At 38.5% G+C, this 17,500-nt stretch overlaps 2 protein-coding genes across 2 annotated transcripts in view; both read right to left on the bottom strand.

Annotated features, from left to right (window-relative positions):
* The window catches only part of LOC110044021 (solute carrier family 22 member 15-like), a 10,241-nt gene extending 8,784 nt beyond the window's left edge, over positions 1–1,457 (bottom strand). The window contains exon 1 of the mRNA XM_089278176.1: positions 1,341–1,457. The gene's annotated coding sequence lies outside the window, so the exon portion shown is untranslated. The remainder of the gene's footprint in view (positions 1–1,340) is intronic.
* Positions 1,458–1,767: 310 nt separating this feature from the next.
* LOC110044032 (solute carrier family 22 member 15-like) lies at positions 1,768–7,935 on the bottom strand. Its single transcript, XM_089278417.1, has 4 exons — positions 7,857–7,935; positions 7,199–7,310; positions 6,668–6,740; positions 1,768–4,088 (listed from the first exon to the last, which is right to left on the bottom strand). Exons 2-4 carry the CDS (start codon positions 7,285–7,287, stop codon positions 3,909–3,911), a joined length of 342 nt encoding a protein of 113 aa, XP_089134543.1. The 5' UTR covers positions 7,288–7,310; positions 7,857–7,935; the 3' UTR covers positions 1,768–3,908.
* Between the last annotated feature and the right edge of the window lie 9,565 nt (positions 7,936–17,500).

Genomic DNA, 17,500 nt, shown 5'->3' with positions numbered 1-17,500 from the left:
TTATATGGTTTGACAGAATCCAAGAGGCATTTTTCACACGTGTGTAAATAAGCATTCTTTTTCAGGATTGTTATTCTCATACAGTTCAACCCCTATCAAACGGCCACCCTCAGGAAAATGGTTAAGTTAATTATCATTGGGAGTTTGATTACTGGCCGGCTTATAGGGGTGGCCTGTTTATTACGTGACCACTTAATACGGCTTGGACTGTATTTGTAATAATCTAAGCTATTATAAGCAATGTTAAGACAGTCTCAATGCTTCTTCTTTCGAAATTCAAAATATTAATCATGTTAGGTTTTATTGTTTTTTCAGGATAAAATAACGGACACATTTCATATCGAATGGACAAAACCCAAATAAAACAAACAAGTGAGCATGTTAGTCTAGCGTTACAATTCTAAATCCATGGGCTACCGTTTATATATTGTTTGCTATTTTTCTTTACCTTTTTTAAATTTAGTGTTAATAAGTTTGCCTTTAACATATAATCAATTTCTAGGGAATCATTGTACAAGCAGTTAAATAACACCGATCTCTCTCTGTAAATCCTGAGTATGCAGTATATTCATTATGGCTGATGCGGATCACGTTAGAAACATGCTCCAAAGCCTGAAAGGCATTGTTTTGCTTTTGAAAGTAACATGAATCATAACTCGTTATTATACAACATTAGGTGTTAAATCAAGAATTCGAAGCAATGTTCCTGAAGATAGTATTAAGATTTCTGGGAAAAAATCTTGCATAAGTAGTATATGAGCGTACTGTTTCATGAACTCTTCAGATGGAGGTCAGCGCTGACCTTACTAACATTAATTCAATACATGGCGAGGCTCAAAGGTGCAACCCGGTGTTCGATTACACAAAGAAATTTGTTTTGAAATTTGTTCTAAGGAACGAGCGAAGAGATCTTACTTCGCTCTTGTATTTAACCGTATTCATCTTAATTACCTTACACACGTGCCCAACACTTGAAAACAGACCGGTTACGTCGGCGCCAAATGAAAACCTGGTAAACCCGGTACCCAAATAAATCTCCGAAACGGGATGCATGGTAACGAACCCCGTGTGATTCTGAAAAATCCTCTGAAAAGCTCACGGGGTTCTTTGTAAGCCTGACGGTCTTCCGGAAGGATGGCTTGCGACGTAAAGATTTAAGAATAATCAAAATTTGTATCAGACTGTATCGGCACTACTCTTTGGATGGCCGGAATGCCATTTATATCGGGTTCTCCACCTTTAATGCAGACGCGCGTGAACCAATGGAGCTTAGGAATTAGGAAATTTCGAGTAGTACACGCAATTTAAGGCAAAGAACATTAGCTGTAAAGTTTACTTACCAAAGAAATTCTCTCATACAGGGCTCGAACTAAGTGTTTGTAAGATGTGGTTTGTAAGATGAAGTTTGTAAGATAACTCTTCGAGTCCAAGGCAGCCGGGCAACTGACGGTAGGTGCTTAATGCCCTTGGGATTTAGGGCGGGCAAAGCAAATGACAAGCTGACAGCTACAATAAAAATACACACATTCTCTGTCTCAGTTCAACTGATAACGACATTCCTGCGAGGTTACAATTGAACGGAGGGTAATTAATAATTAGTAAACAATTTACTAAGCCGGAGTGAATGATACATCAGCAGCGGGGTAAAGTATTCTGTAATTTACGTTGATTTCATCTTTGGTCGTGAAACCGCTCAATGAAATAAAGTTATCGTAGTCACGTTTCGATGACAATTTGAGGTTTATCTTGACATTAATCTCCTTAACATTTGTTTTTTTTTACAATAATCCTCAAAAGTGGCTAATTAAGACTCTTATCAGTCCCTCTGTCAAGTCTACTAAAGAGTCTCTGGCTGTATGAAATATGGAAAATCCAGTGATAGGACCGAAAATTCCAATTTCATTTAATCCGTCGAAAAGACCGTTCTGAGGGTAAGATTTCGCTCAGCAGTCTATAAAAATTTCCCAGTTGTCCAAAATACGAATATTGGTGATATGGATAAAAATAAACCTACCTTTCTTCAGTTGTGTATCCATGTATATAACCCTTCTAACTACGGCTATTCAACGTTTCGGCAGTCGGTACAAGAAAAATACTTGTAAAGGCGACCTACACTGGGGATTGTATGATTGACATTGTTATTGACAGGCCATTCTTATCCACATAGTCTGCGCTCCTTTTGGTCAGCAGACCAAAAGGAGCGCGGCCTCTGCAGCTCATTTACTTTTCCCCGTGCGACGATGGGCGCAATTCTGTAATGTGAAGGAGGGTGGGTACTCCTTGGTATTTTTTTTTTTTTTAAATTGGAGAATAGAACCCTTTCCCCCTACAAATCCTTATATTTTGGCTGTTGCGAAACGTCAGTACTAGTGTATGTATACTGTAGTATTGGGTGATTGCCTGCGTGTACCCCTCCCCTCCCCCTTTAGTAATTACTGTAAGTCACTTCACTGATCCTGCAATAACCATGTGCTCTGTTGAGTTGTTGAACTGTATATCTCGTAAATCTGTGATTAAAAGTTTTAACGCTTTGTTTTATTGTGGAATCGTGGCGTCACAATACGGACGTTCATTTTGCAAGCTTGCGTTTGGGTCACCTGTGGCCACACAAACCTTTAGATATGGTATACTCATAGCATAATTTTTTTTTAGAACTTCTTATTTGTCGCGATATTCATATACTAGATCGTCTGAAAACACCGAAAATTTTTCGTCCTTCTTTATTTTTAACTCTAGACAAATGCCTTTTAGAGCGCTCAACGGCCTAAAGTGTACCACAACACCGCGCACTTTAGGTGGTCACGTCCCACTCGATATGCGTGCATAAAACATTAATATTTGATCGATTCCTCGAATCGTGAGTTTGGGACGTCTGTGACACAAGCTGCATTTTAGATGCTGCAGTTTCGCAATTTATGCTGGCATGACATTGCATCAACTATTGATGCGCCTTTTACAATTCTCTTAGAATTATACCGTAAATCGTCGAATTAGTATAAAATGTTCAAGCAAGCAACCGGAACGATGATCCTGCTGGTATACGTTGGATCAATAGTTGTTCTAATCGGCTTCACATATAAAATGAAGAATACAAAAGCAGATAGGATGAATTTTTGAAGGTGTTTTTTGAAGATGTTCGCTCTTGTATTCTCGAATTAGTGCCCGGGCGCTTATTTCTAATTTAGGAGAAGACGGGGGGGGGGCGCTTATTCGAGGGGGTCGCTTATTTAATTTTTCCCAAATCGTGGCCTGACATGATCATTTTTGTAATACATCATCTGAGAGTAAACAACAACATAAGCTGTTTATCGACGCGCAAAGCTGATCCTAAAGTTTAAATCAAAGCACTGTTAGTACTAGTATTTTTTTCCAAACTTAACGTGTTCACAAACTGAAACAATGTACAAATCTAATACTACTCGACGAAAACTATACATCCTTTGTTGTCTCAATACTCGTCCACAAAGTGGAGGGAGGGGAAAGGGCGCTTATTTTAAATTTTGACCGATAGGAGAGGCGCTTATTCGAAGGAGGCGCTTATTCAAGGGGGGCGCTAATTCGAGGATTTACGGTATATATGTGTTCGCAAAACCGACTACAAATTCTAAACTGAGAGGTATACCGTTCAATTTAATTTAACTCAAATTTAATTACATAGATGATCAAAACAAAAACAAAAACAAAGAATTAAAATATATTGAATTACTTAATATAATTGTTATTTACTTTGAAACTAACTATCCTTGGATTTACAAAGCTCTCAAAGGGTTAAAAAAAACATTCTAAGAATTGATCAAATGCGAAAGCCTTCTTGTTTGTGACGAATCAACTTAAGCTAGGAGAACTTCGCGAATTTGTCTCCTGTTTTACAGCAAATGAAAATATACTGAGTGTTCTCGAAGTTTTCTTCATATAAGAGTGGTGTACTCCTCTTCATCATTCTTTTCATTCTTGTCTTCATCTGGATCGTGTGACAGATTTTCTAGGGTAGGTTGGTTGTGAGTCTCTGGTAAAGTCATGCACAACATTGCCGCACCCAATGCAAGAGCGGCCATTATTCCAAATGGCAAAAAGCGATGGACATTGAGCTGAAGAGAAAATGGAAAAATAGATATGAATTGGATAGTTAGATTCTAATACAGAAATGCGTGATTTAACAGTGGCATACGACGTACTACGCTGCATACCAGTTGTGCATTTGTTTCGAGTGGTGCGAGCACATGGAATAATGGCTTGCTGTTTTGACTCGTGCTTGAGGTGGATTAGAGATCTCCATCTCCATCTCCACCTAAGATGCTCAGTCTCTTCATTTAAGATTTCAGTATTTACAGAAGTGTCTCTACTCAAAAAGGCTCTCGTAACCAGATTTTAATTGCCTCCCTTATGCCACGTTTGAGTGTGCTGATTTCTGTGGTAAGAGCTTTTGTTTTGCTAGAATCTACTGAGTTTCTCGTGGGCTGGCAATTTTCATGAATGGCTGAAGAATCCCTCCAGCTTGTAGTAAAAGAGAATTTTTCCCAAAATATTATTTGTCACATTGTTCACAATGGATATTATATACTGTTCCGCACTTTTTTTACAAAACGCTTTCTGTTTTACCGTTAGCAAGTACTTATTGAAAGACTTATGGAAGTGTGTGACCTCGAGTGATTTAAGCGCTCTTTTTAGGCGTTCCGAAGTTCCGCCTGATGTATGGCACTGGAGCACATATTCTTCTTCTCGTTTGTGCGGGATTTTTCGGATTCTCTCGCACCGGATCCAGTGCTCTGTACTGTACTGCACTGTACTGTAATTAACCACAGCTCTTTTATGTTGCAGTACCAGATGTCAGGGGATACTAAGAGTTCTGCTGTTCTTTTCTTCTTCCGAACTAGATGAGTGGTTCAGTTGCATCAAGATGATCGGCAAATCCGGAAGTGCCCTATCACGGCACTTCTCCCATTGATATTCGTCTCAGGATCGGAATAGGGAGCTTAAGCAAACAACGACGACGGCAGCGACAACATCAACAAACGAAAGGTTTAATGAGCAAAATTATACAGTAGCTGTACTGTGCACGTGCGTTATGTAAACCTTTGTACACATCATTGCCGTCCTCTGCAAAACAAGAACGTGAAATGACTAAGTTCTGAGTCGTCCGAGAAAAGTAAACGATGACGGCCAATTTGGTATTTCCATTGGGAATTGAACGCTGTCATTGCATATTTAGCCTGAACACGTTTTAGAGCCATTGGCGTACTGAACAGATCAATACAAAATGCAAATGCGAATTTCGGTGGTAAATATAAATTAATGTTTGACTAGGCGTCGTCCTCGGCGCGCCTCGCCGTCGTCGTCACTTAAGCTCTCTAATACAGTATTTCGAAGATCTAAGAGGCAACAATGTTCGCAGATTACAGATTGACCATACTGCACACGCATGTTTCTCAGTTGAACAACTTTTTGTTCCCTTGTATTACTTACAACGATAACCCAGACCATGATTTTCACATGCACATTGTCAACTGATCACTATCCATGCTTCAAAAATTACGGCCTTTCCAGTTTATCTCCGTAGTACGTAGCCTTGTCTGGAATATATTCAATTTACTTCAATCGACTACAATTTTATTGAATTAATCTATCTTTATTGTTCACTGGAATGACTTTCGTAATTATGACTCGACTCTACTCTACTCCACACCAGACCACACCAGACCACACCAGACCACACCAGACCACACCAGACTTTACTTTACTTTACTTTACTTTACTTTGCTTTGCTTTGCTTTGCTTTGCTTTGCTTTGCTTTGCTTTGCTTTGCTTTGCTTTGCTTTGCTTTGCTTTGCTTTGCTTTGCTTTGCTTTGCTTTGCTTTGCTTTGCTTTGCTTTGCTTTGCTTTGCTTTGCTTTGCTTTGCTTTGCTTTGCTTTGCTTTGCTTTGCTTTGCTTTGCTTTGCTTTGCTTTGCTTTGCTTTGCTTTGCTTTGCTTTGCTTTGCTTTGCTTTGCTTTGCTTTGCTTTGCTTTGCTTTGCTTTGCTTTGCTTTGCTTTGCTTTGCTTTGCTTTGCTTTGCTTTGCTTTGCTTTGCTTTGCTTTGCTTTGCTTTGCTTTGCTTTGCTTTGCTTTGCTTTGCTTTGCTTTGCTTTGCTTTGCTTTGCTTTGCTTTGCTTTGCTTTGCTTTGCTTTGCTTTGCTTTGCTTTGCTTTGCTTTGCTTTGCTTTGCTTTGCTTTGCTTTGCTTTGCTTTGCTTTGCTTTGCTTTGCTTTGCTTTGCTTTGCTTTGCTTTGCTTTGCTTTGCTTTGCTTTGCTTTGCTTTGCTTTGCTTTGCTTTGCTTTGCTTTGCTTTGCTTTGCTTTGCTTTGCTTTGCTATGCTATACTATACTATACTATACTAAACTAAACTATACTATACTATACTATACTATACTAAACTAAACTATACTATACTATACTATACTATACTATACTATACTATACTATACTATACTATACTATACTATACTATACTATACGTTCTAGTCAAGATCTTGGTGTTCTTGTTTCCCCAAGCTTATCAGAATACATACATGAGTGCAGGAACTTAGTTTCAGCTTCTTTGCGGCGTGGGATTGAAACATGGGATAAACACTGACAACAGATTTGAATACAGTATGTTTAAAATGAAAAAGAAAAAGGAACACACTCACCAAAAGCGGAGCATACGCAGAAGCAAAACCACTCACTCGGGCCCAGGCTGTGGATGTACCCATAGCGACATTTCTAAGGGAAAAGATGATTTATATGATGAAAAATACGTTTATCAAGCTTGAAAGAGTGAACATTTGAGACGAAAACGTGGCATAGTGAATGCGATATGCACTATTATAAATCTCGACAGCTTCTTGCACTAGATCTTTGTCGAAGGCTTAGAGACATGCTGAATGGCCAAACAGCACCTTAGATTGTATCATTCAGTCCATAGGGAAATCAACGCTTTTTTTTATACCCCATCAGGAAGTAATACAAACAATAATAACAAAAAGAAGTAATAAAACCGACCAGGGTTTTTTTAGAATTAACTACGCTACATGCCCATTCTCGGCTGGGGAGCCAATCGAAACAAAACTTACAATTGTAACTAGAGGTTGCAAAACATAGCCAGTCATTTGAGGCAATTGTTTCAGCTTGGGTCTCGTAATCATGGCGTACACATGATTACCACATTAGACTATGTTCACCTTAATGTTGTCGGAAAAAGCTCTGCAGCGTAAATATACACCAACGAGAATGCAATCCCAGAGCTGAAGTTAGCAACGAACATGGACATGAAGATTTTTCCAGCTAAATAACCTAAAAGGAAATGCATAATTTAGCTCGGTATCTCTATCATAACAGGCAATCGTCATAATAATAATAACAATATTTAATATTTCTATAGGGCAAATTAACAAATATATATGATTAAATGCGCTTTACTTCTTAAATAAAGAAGCCTAAGGTAAGACACGACGGGCATTTGAGAACACGAGGAAAATGTAGAAAACACGAGCCGTGTACTACACGGCTCATATAGGTGTCTTCATTTGCTTTATGATACAGGCGAAAAACAATAAAACACGCTTTTTCTATGTTTTATACTCTGATAAAACGTGGGTTTTTGACCAATCAGAGCGCGCGCAGGGTCGTATCTATATTATAAAATAACATATGCAAATGCTAAAATAAAATAAAAATGTCACCTTACTGACAATGAAAATAGCCAATGAACGCGCGTTAATTTCTGCAGTTATCGTAAAATGATTACTTGAGAACGCTATTCTCCAGCAACACCTAACAAACTGCGGTCAGCTTAATAATGACTACAAGGGATGAAACATAATATCATTACTTATTTACCTTTGTCATATTCAGCTTTATCTGACAAAAGAAGTGCGCCAATTGCTCCCGTTGCAGCTAAAAGAAACGACACTAACAGAAGTTTTCTGCGACTAAACCTATTTATTTCAAATGAAATAAAAAATATCAAAATACATACATTAGATCACTTATTATCAAGTAAATCAGTCAGTTTTTATATATCCTTAAACAAGATTGATTTGCAATGCAATTGCACGGTGGATTGTACTCCAATTGCGATCAAAGAAGAATCTTCTCCCTGATCTAGAGCTAACAAGAGGATTCATGACGTCATATCAGTTATCATGAACGAAGATCCTTTAATTTTGTGGGGCAACTTACAGGTCATTTACTGCAAGCTACTCAAGGCATTCTACTCAAAATTATTGCCCCTGAAATCCATCGCAAGAAAACAAGCAAACTTGACTAAAAATTATATTTTGAGGAATTTAGGACGTTTAGTCATTATTCTTTCTGGAAATGGTAGAATTTATCCGAATATGTGAAATAAAACTCCCTGTGCATATAGAAACATATCCACCATAACTTAGACATTTCGTACCTCAATGTCAACGCAGCACAGATTGGGTTAACAGGTACAAGAGTAGCCCCGACGATCACCAAATTGACGTAAACACTACCACCCAGAAACGGCGCGATGAACGATATGCCCCAGTTGATGAAAGAGACAGCAAACCTGTTTTATTAGAACAAACAAAAAGGTGGCCTGAAATGTCAGTCATTTGGGCGGGAGATGACTGCCATTTCAGGCCAAGCAAAAGGCAACCTTAAAATTTCACAAGAAAAAAACAACACATTCACGATAAGGTCCCGACTAAATGTCACGTAACGTTTCACAAACTAAACGCACCATCATACAGCAGGTTTGTTTTATTTTTTTGTTGTTTTTTCCAAGATGTGTAAACACAGTATTTCCCGTTGCAGACAAATTTGTAGTTCCGCAGTTTTGAATCCCACTGGATTAGCTTGCGTTCATTTGCGGGAACATTCACGGTCCCCACTCTCCAGAAACTTGAGCAATTTGTGCACTAGACACATTATATTCATGTAATTTCTGGTATTTCATTGTTTATTTTACGCGTCTAACAAAATGCTCGACCTCCCCTGCTCGTGCCATCAAACTAACTATAGAACCCAGTATTACAAACACGGACATGAGGCTTACTAGATTCCAGTCATTTTCAGTAGAACACGTAACAAGAGTTCAATTCTCGTTAACAAATATATCCATAAATATAACGTCCTTGTGCCACAAAAAAGTCATAGCACTTCATTCTACTCCCGGGGAAAGTATTCCCAGAAAATTTGGTTGGGGGTGTGCGGCCTGCTTCCCAAAACCCTTACCCTATTTATGACCAAAATCTGCGATGTTCCCTACCCTATTTATGACCTGACCAAATATTCGATAGCCTATTTATGACCTGACCATTAAATCAAAACCCTGTTTCAGACCTGCGTTATAATAAGTTCCCTAGTTCAAACCAATGTTAAATTACCGTAAACATAATTTGTGAAGAGCTTTTGTTGATTTTCTTTTCGATAATGATGAAAAAGTGGCCTCTTCTAAAAAACATGCCCATATCGAGGCTAGAGTGCAAAAATCATACCCTATTTATGACCAAAATGGCCAAAATAGGCTAAAATGGATACCCTACTTATGACCAAAACGGCTGAAAAACCATACCCTTTGGGGCCGCACATACCTATATAACTCATATAAGGGAGCAACCCCCTTCCCGGGATTCTACTCCACCAAATGCCTCATAGAATCCTTGCCTCTGCGGTTCTTTTCACGCCATCTTATGAGCGAAATGACGTGCACTATCAGACACACGATTTAAGTACAGCAAGTACTAGTTGATACAAGTACGACTTCTGTGCTGACATATACACTCACCACATATACCAGACAACAAGGGTCTTGTGAGCCATTTTGAGAGAGGAAAACAAATCACGGAAGTCTCCGAGCCTTTCTTCCATAGGCAAACACAGCATTTCATGAGGCATTTCATTATCATTCAGCCTGGCCACTTTACTTAGAATTTCCCTTGCCTCTGTCTGTCTACCTTTCTTTAGAAGCCAACGAACAGACTCTGGAATAAAACTGTGAAGCCATAAAAGAAAGTTAATACTCTAAGTCTGTTCTTAAATTTCCCGTGATTTATGGCCAAGCGTCTGTTTTTTTAATTGTAATGGTTAATAAGAAGCATGTCTATGTGGATCGAGTTGTTTCTCTGGGTTAACCTCTTTTCAAGTCTTCCTGGGGTGTGTTACCTTGATGTAAGTAACACAACAACAAAGAAGGCATTGAAGAAGCGTTATGCGTAATATCGTAATACCGTTTTACAAACTGCGGCGGCGCAACGGGGCGCAACCTTCTAGACGTTACTAATCAAACTGTTCGGTAATCGAACTAAATCGAACGTTTGGGTTCGATTAGTTCGATAATCGAGCCCAATCTAACTTAATCGAAAAATCTACCAAAAGTCAGACTGGATTTTGCGCGCCGTAGCTTTTATTTTTTAGGTGCCTCGATTTTTAATTTATTGCCTTTAAGTTTAAGAAACATTAATTCTAGAGTTTTATTTAGGAAAGCCTTAGACGATTATTACTTGTAATTTCTATTGTATTTTTAACGGTTTTTAATATGTATCTTATTTTATATATCTTAATAATTCTTGTTTATTAGTTTTTAATTCTTAGCAGGACCCCGTTGATAACAGTACTTTGTACTGAAGGGCTATCCTGAGGAAATATTCGATTATTATTATTATTATTATTATTATCCTAAAATTTACCCTAAGTATTGACTACTGGTAGTCCCTCTTTCGCTTAGTCCGTCGTGCGTGACGCGAAAGAAAACCGAGAGAAAAAAAAATGGCCGCGCGAAATCCTGGAGGAGCGCGCGAAAGGAGGGACTACGCCTAAGCCCAAGAGTTTGCCCTTTCACGGCCGAGTGATTTTTCAGTGTAGGATTTCTCATCTTGACGTCCTCTTATTATCGCCTGTTGTCAATAACCCCGAGAGATATCCTGAATAAAACTCTACTCTACTCTACTCTTCAAGTAGCCAGGCAAAACTATATGCCGTGAGAAGTATATCTTCGTTCAGTGTTCGTTCAGCGAAACTGCCAAAGAAGGCTTTATTATGCACATTAAAAGACTGAACAGTTGAACGTTTTATTCACTGATTAATAAAAAAACTGCAGAGGTGTTGGAAGGCGGCGATCCCGGGGGCGGGGCATTTGCCCTCTTTTTTCGTCCCCACCCTGGCGCATTTAGACAGCTTATGTGTCTCCTCCCCGGGGAATTTAAAAAAATACTAATGCCCGGGGGTTAGCCCGGGGGGGAGGATGGGCACTGCTGGAATTGACTGACGCATAACCCTTTTATACTTCTGATTGACCAAGCATTTTATGGACCGAGACGGATTCGGGGTCCATAAACTCGCAAAAAGAAGAACGAGTCCAATATCCAGCCATCTTGACCGAAAATGCTTGGTCAATAAAGGATTTATCATATGGCTTTCGGGGAAATTTTTTTGCGGGACACGGCGGGTAGTCCCGAGCGGGCAAGATAGCTTGCGCGCGGTCTGGATACCACGAACGAGTATTGCTCGAATCAGTCTCCGAGGGAGTTCGAAGAACTACATCTCCCCGAATCTCCCCGTCAGGTAAGTACCTTCTCCCCGGGGGAATATAATTTCTCAAATCAAGGTTTTTACAACATGCATTGTTTTGTGCAGGCGTGGCCAAAACAAGTTGTTTATAATCTAGTAACACTGTGTTGAAAAAGGAAATACTTTAGTTGATATTGTCCTGGTCAACCTGGAGTTCGGTGTTGAGAGTGGTCGCTGGTCGGAACCGCTGACTAACTGAGTTAACCCATGGTACATGTTTTTCTTTTTTTTTTTTTTTTCTGCTGCCAGGTCTGCTGCCATAGAAACTGAAGATCCACGTGTAGCGGTTTAAGTGCCCGCCTGGTGTGCTCGCCATTTTCAAGTCTCTAGTCAAGGTGCCAGTGAGATTGAAAAAGCTGCGATGAATTGCGGAGCTGTCCTCCTGATGTCAGGTGACTGAGTCAGGGTTATAACAGCTGACAAGTTTAACCTCAAAGACATCCCCTCTTCCTCTAATCCTTTGACAGGTATACAGGTGCTCCATATTTTGCGGCAATATCAGCATTGAAAGCAGTAAGTCTGATTTATTTTATCTTATGAACTCATCTTTTATTCCCGGGGTATCCAATCGATCAAATCGATAATCGATGACAATCGATATCAATCAATACCAATTGATATCAATTAATCGATTGATATTGATAATCAATGACGAATCGATGGCGAAGATTCATGTGGTTATCGATTGGTATCGATTTTCAATAACAATTGATAGATAAATTGATAGCGATTGGAATCGATTGGTTGCAGATTGAAGGAATCGGTGCATAAATATCCCGTCTCTGTACGTAGTAACTGTAAACACATCTCATTTTAGTCTTTTGAACGTTAACAGGAGAGCAAGACTCTCTTCTTTCTCTTCAATGCCCAGTCCACGGGTATTCGTCTTCTTTTGACAACTCAAAAGTTTGTTCCCATCCTTGCCTGGTTAACAACTTTAAACACGTTTCCACGTTTTCCTCCCTTCTTGTCAGAAACACTTCACGGACGTTCACCTCAAAACGGCAAAGATGATAGCCTTTGGCAATGCACCTTATATTCAGTAAAGCCTCTTCCCGGACTTGTTGCGTAGACATATATAATGACATGGAAAGGCAATGACAGGCAAGTGGGTAATTGGAGTACACGTGCAACAGGGTATATTCTTTACGTTGAGAAGACTGGGTCGGAATTATTTTACCAATTTCGTCCCCTGGGCTTCCTAAAAATGGCGGATGATCAGACAGGTTCGAGGTTGCTGTGCCAATCAATAGCAATCGATGAACAGTTTTTGTGTGGTTATTGATTGATCATCGATTGACCGATACTAATCGATACCAATTAACTAATTTTATCGATTTATATTGATTGATCGATTGGTTTTTCGCTCATCGATTTCCATCGATTGCATACCCCGGGTTTATTTGATGAAATATAAAGTGGAATATCTTTGACCACACTTCATTGTTTTGTCAAGATGGCTGGATATCCTATATAGACCTTTTCATGGTTTCTGACAGGCAAATACAGAAAAATTACAGTGAATGTATAAGAAAAGTGAATAATCTAATGTCTAACCACTCACAGACATTTCAACTTCTGAAATACTCATGATTTAAAACCTAAAGATACCAGGTAAAAGAATGTTCTGATCAAATTTGAGGGAAATAGCCTGGCTAGGAAAGCCACAAAAATGTTAAGGTTTTCCTTTTTTGGTACATTTGTCTCTAAAACTGGGCCACAATTCACAGGAATAATTAGAGGCATTTGTATGAAAAATCTAAAGAGTACTAATTCCTCACCTCACAGCAAATCTACGTTCTTGAAATGTGATCAAAAAACACTTTTGCTGGGTACATGTATCTTTTCCCTGTAAGTCATGAAATCTTCAGAATGTCAACCACTCTCAAATTACTGGACATCGAAGTTTTAACTTTTCCCATACATTTAAACTGTAATTTTTGCTGTGTTTGCCCCCAGTCAAGATGATGTCACAGTCAGAAACCGTGAAAAGGTTGTAATTGGCCAGGCTTGTTATTCATGAATGGAAATGATGTGCATGGTGAATAGGTCCTAGAGGCTCTCAAATAGACTTTGGTTTGCTTAAAGGTTCTCACTTCATTCATATAGTTTTGAAAGGGTTGTAAATGGTAATTGTCTGTCATGCAGTGCCAGAAAAACATAAATATATATGTTCCATGAGGAACAAGAGCTTGTATTTGGGTTAATTAGTTGTTACTGGGGACAAGTGTTGCGTAGTGACCCAATTAACAGCTGTGAAGGAGATTACTGTATACCCCAGTCTGCATTTTGAAAAACACAGTACTTTACTTGGTTTGGTTTGCAGGGTGCAGATTTGTCTCATGTGTTTTGCACAAGTGATGCAGCTGTAGTGATAAAGTCATACTGCCCTGAACTTATTGTACATCCACTTTTGTAAGTACATTGAGATGTAGCGTACAAAATCTTTCTCTGATCCTTTGCAACAATTGAGAAATGGGAATATGAGAAGGATGACTCTTTTTGTTTTTACCAATGGAAAATAATGATACAATCTGATGGTTTAAACTGATGGTCATGCCTGAATGGGCATTAACATTAAATATATTAGTAGACCAAATTTATAACTATAATTATTACATAACTTTCCCTAACACATCTTAGTTTTCATGTCCCAGTATGACCTATGTTATCAAGGGTTTACAGTCAGTCCACTTTGATTTATCAACCCATTGCTGGGCTCATCTGACAGTTGCAAAAATAGAGGTCATGTCATACTGTTAAGTATCATTGTTGCTTGAATGTGTGATCACTATGGTTGAACCACAACTTCAACTGTCAATGAAACCTTTCTCTCCCAGCCATGACTCATAGCAATGTTGATTGAGGCCAAATTTTCTTCCTAGAGAAAGCCCAGTTTTCTCTGAGTACACATTTGCCTTAAAAAAAAAATGGCTTTAAAAAAATTGTAACCCTTTGGTAATTTATTTTATGACTTCATTTGTCCTGAATTGGTCATTTTCAGAGATAGAAAAAGAACAGTAAAGGAGGTGAAAGATTGGCTTTCAAGACTTCACTGCCTTGTTTTTGGTCCAGGAATGGAACGAAACCCAACAATCATTGAAAATGTCAAGGTAAACCTATGATGACACTTATCTCATCCATTTCAAGATTTTAAATTCATTTACTGGCATCAAGAAAGGGTTTTTGCTGTAGGTTATTAGAATTGTCTTGATAGTACAGAAAGTCTTGAAACTTTCTGTAATGTTACTCTTGTGTTTTTAACCCACAAGGAGTGCTTGAGCTTGCAAAGGAACAGGGAAAACTCATTGCCATAGATGCGGTTGAGCATACTTTCATGATTTTTTCGAATTGTGTTTTCTTTGCACACTGACTGTCAAATAAGCCCTCAGAAAATTAAATCAAGTGAACTTGAGGGTAACAGAAATTCACTTATCTTGTGCAATAATATAACTTTATTGATGTACAGTTGCTTGGCAAATCTCAGCAATTTGCCTGAAATGTGTGATGTATAAGAAGCTAGGATTACGGTAAATGATAATTTAACTCTGTGCTTCTGTTGTCGATCCATTAGGATGGACTGTATATGAAACATTATACCCCGACATTACTCAAGAATTAGACCCGTTCAGAGCAATTCGTACACCAAATGCTATGGAATTTACAAGACTGTACGGCACAATGGTGAATTTGTTTTTCTAGCTTTGTTTGTGTAATAAAGGTTTATCCTCAATGCCTTCAAAGCAGTTAAATAAAAACATTTTTATTAAACACATACATTGTGCTGGTAAATCTAATACAATTACTTGGGAAAAAACATGTTTTAAGAATACACTCAATTAAAGAAATGTGTATTGTCATGTTTTAATTACTGGCATTTAGCACAACATGGCTAGAGAATTAACCTTTGCTCCCCTACTGTAAATGTTACCTCTTGCATTGTGGAAGGAAGGTTTTTTTGGTTTGAACCTCTACCCCTTGAAAAACTTTTTTCCCACTATAGCTTCATATTATTCTTGAGACCCAGGCCACCCCCCTCCCCCCTCCCCCCTCCCTCCTCAGATGTTCCAATGACCTTCTGTGGTGTGGATATGGGTATTTTTGTCTCATGTTTTCATGCTGCCCAAAGAATTTACCCGTGCCATTTTATAATGAATTTCCTGAGCAATTTTGTACCAGACACCGTCATAGTGAAACCCTTTACCCAAATGCACAAGCAAGGACCCCATCCAGGCTTAAACCTAGATAATTACTTTATTTTGAGTCCACTGAGTACCATTAGGCATATAATATTGTTATCTCCTAGGATCAGTTGATGATCAACATCCAATTTCTCCTTTACATACAGCTTGATAATAAAATATTATTTACAATGTCAAGCTGACAGGTGACAACAATAAGAAATGTCACGAACGCGATATAAACTGTCATAAATAGTCCTTTATTTAGATCATTAGGAGATAAGTCTTTGCCAGTTTTGTTTAGGCCATCGCGGTCGCCTTTTTAATTACCTTAGTTTCCTTTCAATTATCAGTCAATTCTCTTTTCTTGGATAGAACACCTGTTAGCCATATGCTTCCTGTTTGGCGACGTTCCACCGTTGAACGCCCTTCGTTTGCCACATGATAAGGAACGCCACTTTTAACTTTAGCCAGTCGGAGTTACGTTGTCATAGGAGAAAGAGGTGATCGGAGTTTATTAGTAGTCAGTCTTTACACGCAACTATCGGAGTACCGTCGGAGCATTGGAGTTACCTTTTCTTTTTCAGCCTTTAACGCAGTACCGGACGTAAGTTCTACTCGTTTATATTCACCTTTTCGTTATTCCTTTTACCACGCCTTTGTAGAATCTTGTAAATTTTAGCTCTCTTTTAATTATGTATTGTAATCTACTCTGTAGTTTTCACCGCATATGTATAATATTTGGGCAAGTCGACCTTAATAAATGCTGATCAAGTAAAGCCTGTCCGATTGTTCTACATCGCGCGGTTGACGCTCGACGATCTCGACGCGCACCACGTGCCAGCTACTTGGGTTCGTTACAAGAAATAATATGGTGGCAATCCCTAAATATAAATTGTCACAATGAATGTGATAAAATGCATGGTACATTTAATCAGTTAGGAAAATAATGAAATATTTTGTACCAAATAATATTGAGAACAATCATAATCTTTATAATTTAATGCTTGTGTCTTGCTTATGTAGGTAAATTTGTTTTGCTTACTTCTGCTTCCTGCAATTTGCTTGGAAATCTCTTAGTTTGGCCGTGAACCCGACCCCTCCATAGACACTTCAGATCACGTGACACGGTTGTGCAGAGAGTTAGGTGGAGTCACAATATGTCGAAAAGGACAAGAAGACATTCTTGCTGATGGAAAAGATGGTAAGAAATGATTAACCATATACTGTACCTAAGAAATGGGAAAATACAGATAACAAGGATTGCTGACAGCTCTAAAAATAGTGGCCTGGTACCGGCCCTGTGTTGGTTCTGCAATATACCCTTAAAGCTTCCCTTTGCCATATTTGCTTATGGGTTCCAGCATCAGATGGCACACTTAACAGTGTTTGCATGAGGAATGTCTACATGTATATTACAGCACAAGCTATTTCTACAAAATTTGAATTTTGCAGTATTTGTCTTTTAACTTTAGGTTTTAGGCAAAACATGTTTCTACTGAGGCTCTCAAACTCATAAATAAAAGCGTGTAGTCGTTTTTACCTGTAAGTTTTCCTACATTTGCTTGTATACTTTTTACTAGTATACAGACATAATTTAGTCACATCACTAAAATTTGAGCAGAGGAATCTTATGTTGGGAATCTTAACTTTGCCATTCATAGATTTTATGTTAGTCAAATTTCTCAAAAATTTTTCAAACATTGACCTCAAATTTCAGCTGTATTACTGTATGTTTTCAGTGCTGGCAGTTTGGTGGAAAAC

Source organism: Orbicella faveolata, unplaced genomic scaffold, assembly GCF_042242905.1.
Source record: "Orbicella faveolata isolate gen_17 unplaced genomic scaffold, um_ofav_v1 contig_46, whole genome shotgun sequence".
NCBI classification, from domain to species: domain Eukaryota; kingdom Metazoa; phylum Cnidaria; class Anthozoa; order Scleractinia; family Merulinidae; genus Orbicella; species Orbicella faveolata.
This window is presented reverse-complemented; position numbering and strand designations above follow the sequence as displayed.